Raw genomic sequence first — 6,832 nt, forward strand, 5'->3', positions numbered from 1 at the left:
TATAAGGTTTCTATTCAGTATGAATTCTCTGATGTTTAACAAGGGTTGTCTTCCTGTGAAAAGCCTTCCCACATTCATGACATTCATAAGGTTTCTCTCCAGTATGAATTCTCATATGTTGATTGAGATATGAATTAAATGGGAAAGCCTTCCCACATTTGTTACATTTAAAAGGTTTCTTTCCAGTATGAATTTTCTGATGCTGGGTAACAACTCTTTTCCAATGAAAGGCCTTCCCACACTCATGACATTCATATGGTTTTTCTGTGGTATGAATCCTCTGATGTTGAGTAAACTCTGGTCTCCTGTTAAAGGCCTTCCCACATTCATTACATTTATAAGGTTTCTTTCCAGTATGAATTCTCCTATGTTGAGTAAGATATGATTTATGTGCAGAGTTCACATTCAAGACATTCATATGGTTTCTCTCCAGTACGAATTTTTTGACGTCGAGTAAGATAGGGTTTATAGGTAAAGGTCTTGCTACATTCACTACATTCAAAAGGTTTTTCACCAGTATGAGTTGTCTGATGTAGAATAAGGGTTGTCTTTCTTTGAAAGGTCTTTTTACATTCACCACATTCATAAGGTTTCTCTCCAGTGTGAATTTCCACATGTTGAGTAAGGACTCCTTTCCTACGGAAGGCCTTCCCACATTCACTACATTCATAAGACTTCTCTCTAGTATGACTCATCTGATGTTGGCTAAGGGATGTCTTCCTGTGGAATGCTTTTCCACGTTCATAACATTCGTAAAATTTCTTCCCCCAAAGTACTTTCACATGTGGAGTGAGAGCTGCCTTCCAGAAGTTCTTCACACCTACATCATATCCAAGGGATTTCTCTCCAGTACAAATTTTCTGATTTTCTGTAGTCTCTGTGCTTCTCCTGAAGCTCTTTCCACATTCAGGATATTTAGGTTTCTCCCCAGTATGAATCCTGTGATGAGAAGAAAAGGACAGGTGGTAACTGTCAGCCTCACTACATTCATTACATTCATAAACTTTCTCTCTAGTAAGAATTTGCTGATGAGTTCTCTATAGTCTGAAGGAAAACCTTCTGATATTCATGAAATTTCTCTCCAGGATCTATTATTTCATAGGAATTCATGGATGGGCTACACTTAAAGGCTTTCCTATATTCATGATATTCATATGATTTCTCTATTCCATGATATTTAATAAGGTTGAATCCAAAACTGAAGAGTTTATATTATTAAATGATATTTATAATATAAATATTATTTAATAATATTGTATTGTAATACTTAATTATATTATATAAAATTAATATACATCAATATAATAATAATATTAGAAAATAATTTGAGTGGATTCCCATTAGATTTATTTTGGTCAAAAAATAGACTTAATTTCTTTCTGTTGTGTTTATGGAGACTTTTTCCTATAGACTCTTCCTACAGTAGAGAGGAAATTATGGATTCAAGCTTTTTCCATATTTACTACACTCATGGCTTCTTCCTTTGTGTGAGATTACACTTACCGAGAATATTCCTCCTCATTGCTCTGCTGTCTACCCAAAATGGCAGCACATTCCCAGGTTTTTCTCAAGCTGGAGACCAGCAGATGACTCCTTGTAAGATTTGAGAAAATGTCTCCAGAGAAAGACCCTCCTTTAGAAAAGACTCCCTTTTTTTTTAATAGTCTCCCTCTCTGAAAATGAAATTTAAATACCTATATTCCCCTTGCATCCATCTACTCTTTACTTATACCTAGCTTGTGTCTCCTTCATGAATACCATCATCAAAATGTAAATGATATTAGGATCACTTGCCTGGGGAGTCCTTTAACATTCATCCTCAAAATAGCCTGGAGAGAAAGGAAAGTTAGTTTTTCCATTTGCCACATGAGGCTCAAAGACTTTCAGTACATCACTAACTAGTAATAGAGACAAACTTAAGCCTGGGTGACCTCATTTCCATTTTAGGAATGGAAGATGAAATTTGGGAAAAGAAGATTCCATAGAACAAATGGAAAAGGCTTATACTCGGGTACAAAACATCAGCCTCACAAGTACAGGATGATGGTGTAGAAGTGTCATTCTATAAAATACCTGGGGGTCTCGGTGGACTACTCACTCAGGATGAGCCAGCAGTGAATTCAATCTGGGGATGCATTAAGAGATGCATGCCTGCCAGGAATCAAGGGAAAATTCCACCTCAATGGAATATCCCCTAATCAGGGCATATGTGGAGGAAGGCATTCACTTCTGGGCAGGACAGTTTAAGAAGGATGTGGATCAGCTATGAAAACAGGAAAGCTCTCTGGCATTAAAGGGGTTCAATGTAAGGATATTAGGAACTTTGGGGGATGGAGCCAAGATGGCAGAGTAAAAGCAGTGACTTGCTTGAGTTCTCCCCCAAACCCCTTCAAATACTTGTAAAAAAAATGGCTCTAAACAAATTCTAAAGCAGCAGAATCCACAAAAAGATAGAGTGAAACAAATTTCCAGTCCAAGACAACCTGGATGGTTGACAGGATATTAGGAACTTTAAAGTACCATAATTCTGCTGGCTGGCTAGGAGACAGTCTGACTCCTTAGCCATAGATATTAAAAATGGATAATTGGCATCTAGAGCCTGACTGTTACCCCTCGGAAAAGTGGATTTCATTCATTCTGGTGTAACTGTATGCACACCTCTGGCTTTTGTGCACCCTACAATTGGCAAAGGCCACAGAGTTGCTGGATGCCTAGTCTACACCAAAGACCTAACATTATTCCAGGAGCCTCTCCTTGGGCCTCATTATCGATTACCACCTACTTCCACATACATTGTCTGCAGCAGGGCCTTGTAGGTTGGGGTCCAGACCCTTGTAAGCTCAATGACCTCATGAAAAGAGCAAGCGATTTAGAGTCTGAAAGACTTGAGTTCAAATCCAGCCTCAAATACTATCTACAAGTGTGAACTGTGGAAAGTCACTTAAATTCTTCTGCCTCAGTTTTCTCAATTGTACAATGGGGATGAAAATAGCACCTCCCTCACAGGGCTGTTTTGAAGATCAAATGAGATATCTGTTAGGTCCTTAGCATAGTGCCTGGCATATAACAGGTATTTAACAAATGGTTCAAATCCAGCCTTATTCACTTACTAGCTCTGTGACCTGGGGCAAATCTTCTTCTTCTGTCTGACTCAAGTTTCCTAATCTGTAAGATGTGGATAGAGTAGGTGGATGGCACAGTAGATATAGCACTGAGGCTGGAGTCAGGAAGACTCATCGTCCCAGTTTCAAATCCAGCCTCAGACACTTACTAGTTGTGTGACCCTGGGCAAGTCATTTAATCCTGTTTGCCTCAGTTTCCTCATCTACAAGAAATGAGCTGGAGAAGGAAATGGCAAACAACGCCTTTATCTGTGCCAGCAAAATGCCAAATGAGATCACGAAGAGTTGGACATGATTAGAAAACAGCTGAACAACAAAAACGATGGGGATGATATCAGCATCCACCTCTCAGCACTGCTGTGAGAATCCAATGAGACAGTATTTGTAAAGTACTTAGTGAGCCATAAAGTGCTATTATTATTCTAAGGTGTCCCTATATTCTAGGAAAATTGTAAGAACAGGGGAAGATAAACAGAAGGAATAGGAGGAAAGGTAGGGTCACAAGGGGGAAGAGACTAAGGAGAAACAATAAAGAGAGGAGGAAATCAGCCATGACCAAAGACTGACAGAGATAGTCTGTCCTTGCTTCACACAGTCATGCTCAGTCAACGCAATCTTCCTTTCCTACCCAATTCTCTTCACTCTAGTAGCATTTACTGTCTCTCCCATAGAAACAGAGCCAGCAATTCCTTATTATTGACAGTTTCCACTCTTCTATGCTTCACTCTTCTAACTTGATAATAATACCCCAGAAGGTTGTGAACACATCTACTTCTCCCGTGTTCCCATCAAGGGCCTATGGCAATTCTCTATGGGCAGTGATAACCCAAAAAAGCTTGCCAAAAGATGGCAGACTGAAAGGTCCCAAGTGAGCCTATCTCCTCACTAATGATGTTCCAAATATCATTAGACAGATGACACGACAGTGGACCGGGAACCTTCAAATGGCACAGGTAAATGTAAGGGGAGGATTTTTTTTTAAAGTCATCTGCATTTTTCTGTACTAGTCATAAAGATAAAGGAAATCTTATAAAAAGAAAATAAATTGTAGAATTAGATAAAAATAAGGACATGTAAATGGGAAAATGAAGAGATGGATAAGACTATCCAGGCAAATGGGGAAAAGGGGACAAGGAAGTCAGGGGCTGGAAAATGCCATAGCTACAGGCTGCAGAGAGACTAATTTAGGCTCATTCTCAGGAGAAAGGTCCTAACAATGAAAGCTATCCCAAAATGGAAAGGGTTGCCGTGAGAGGTGGTGAGCCTCCCCTCTAAGGAAGGCTTCAAGCAGAAGCTGGATGGACACTTTTCTGGGATTCCAAGAGGTGAGGACACAGCTAAGGTAAAAGCACCAAGCTGGGAGATGGAACATCATTTGTGAAGCCAGAAGGCCAATCTAACTAGATTGCTTAAGGCATGGAGGAGAGGAATGTGTAAAACCTGGAGAAGTTGGAAGGGATAAGGTTGTGAAGGTATTGAAATGCCAAAAAGAAAAGCGTACATTTTATGAGGAAGGTAGTAGGGAGCCACTTGGAGCTTACTGAGTGAGGGGAGCACACCCAAACTGGGGGAGAAAAATCTGGCACTGGAATGGAGTGTGGATTGGAACAGGGACAGTATTAAGGCAGGGAGACTTAGCAGAGGGCTATAGCAACAATCCCAGTCAGAAGGGACGAGAGTCTTAACTAAGCGGAGTTAGTGCAGATCCAGAAATACAGTCATATTGTGGAGAAAGAAATGATTTGGCAAAAGTTTAGATTTGGGAAAGAGTAAAATGATGAGACAAGAATGACAAGAAGATTTGGAATACAAGGGACCAGAAGGATGGTGGCGCCATTAACGGGAAAAGAATTCACAGCAAAAACTCGATTTGGGGGACAGATAATTTCTGTTCTGGGTTCGTGTTGAGGATGAGATGCTTGAGAGAAAGCCAGTTCCGAATGTCCAGTATGCCACATTCTTTGGAAATACAGACCAAAGGAACTAAAAAATATTGACTGCTCATAAATAGCTTGAGCCTGTATCATGAAAGTTACAATTTTGGCTAAACTATGGTACCATCCCCCAAAACTACCACAGGATTCCTTTTTAGAGGTAGAAAGGATCATAAGGAAATTTATCTAAAAAATCAAATGATCAAGAATCTTAGAGGGAGATGAAAAAAAAGGTGGTATATTAAGGCAGCCTTGGTAGAATCATAAGTTGGTTCACTCTTCTGGAAAGTAATTTGGAACTACGGCCCCCAATTACTGTGCATACCTCCTGACCCAGGGATATACTTCGTCTCTTAGCTCTGGCCATTTTCCCTATATGTAGCTTTTTGGCCATATTTGTTTACCTATTATCCCCCCCATTAGATCGTAAGCTCCTGCAGGGTAAGGATTGTCTTGTCACTTTCTGTATCCGCAGCACTTAGGTAATGCCTGGTACATCACGGGTCCTTAATAAACACTTCTTGAATGACTACAATAACTAAGCCAACAAGAATAGCATTAGGCTAAGCAAGTCACGGTATCTCACTGGATCCTCACAAGCACCCTGGGAGACAGGTGCTATTATTATCCCCATGTCATTGTGGAAACTGAGGCAAACAGCTGAAGGACACACATCTAGTAAATGTCTGAGGTTTGATTTGACATCAGGTTTTTCTCACTGTAGATTCTAGGCTCTATTCACTATGCCACCTACATACCTGTATACCTCACTGCTAACTACACCTATGTGTGTATGTATATATGTATATATGTGTATATGTGTCTATATATGTGTGTATATAAATGCATGTGTATACACACATATATGTTACACACAGAACACCACAAAGAAATTAAAGAAATAGGAAACGGGCCCATGTGGACAAAAATATATATAGTAACTGTTCTTGTAGTGCTAAAGAACTGGAAACCAAGAGAGTGCCCACTCAGTGAGGAATGACTGAGTAAATTATGATTTAAGAATGTAACAAACGATCTACATTGTAAGACACAAAGAAGAGAATCATTTAAGAAAAACCAGGGAATACTAGTAATTACTGCTGCAAAGGAAAGGGAGAAAAATCTGGAGAACAATTTCCATGATATAATAACAACAACAATAACAAAGACAAACATCTTTGAAATACTTAGGATCTCAGATGACGGCAATGATTCCATGCTTCCAAAGGACCCCTGATGAAGTCAGCTGCCTCCCTCCTGACAGAAGGGGCGTGGACGTGGGGCATGGTACAGAAGATGTAGATTTTTGGGACACAGTCAGTATGTTTTGTTTTACTACATATATTTCTTTCTCTTCTTTCTTTTTTGGGAGGCAATCAGGGTTAAGTGACTTGCCCTAAGCTTGCACACAGCTATTAAGTGTCTGAGGCCAGATTTTAACTCATGTCTTTGTGACTCCAGGGCCAGTGCTCTATCCACTGCACCACCTAGCTGCCCCACAATGTGTATTCCTTACAAACTATCTGCTTTCCTTTTTTTCTCCTATTGGGAAGGTAAGTGTGAGGGAGAAAAATATTTCTTATAATCTCATTGAAAAAAAATCATTTAGATAAATGAATGGATGGATAGAGAGATAAATGGCACAGGCAGTTGGTGATATGGGAATTGAGTCCATGGGATGCAATGAGGTCACCGATGGAGAAGGAGTTGAGAGAAATGAGATCAAGAAATGTTCCTTAGGGTCTCACCACTGTTAGGGGATATAAAACAAAGCTA

The 6,832-nt window shown here is 39.8% G+C and overlaps 1 protein-coding gene across 1 annotated transcript in view; it reads right to left on the minus strand.

Annotated features, from left to right (window-relative positions):
- Positions 1–16: 16 nt before the first annotated feature.
- Positions 17–6,832, minus strand: part of LOC114042391 (zinc finger protein 501-like) — a gene marked incomplete at its 3' end in the record, with an annotated part of 11,549 nt that continues 4,733 nt past the window's right edge. Inside the window, exons 5-6 of the mRNA XM_027861085.1 lie at positions 470–939; positions 17–390 (exon numbers count right to left, since the gene is read on the minus strand). Coding sequence (XP_027716886.1) covers positions 17–390; positions 470–939 — 844 coding nt within the window. The remainder of the gene's footprint in view (positions 391–469; positions 940–6,832) is intronic.

The sequence above is a fragment of the Vombatus ursinus genome, unplaced genomic scaffold (assembly GCF_900497805.2).
Source record: "Vombatus ursinus unplaced genomic scaffold, bare-nosed wombat genome assembly UNPS02014417.1, whole genome shotgun sequence".
Taxonomy (NCBI): domain Eukaryota; kingdom Metazoa; phylum Chordata; class Mammalia; order Diprotodontia; family Vombatidae; genus Vombatus; species Vombatus ursinus.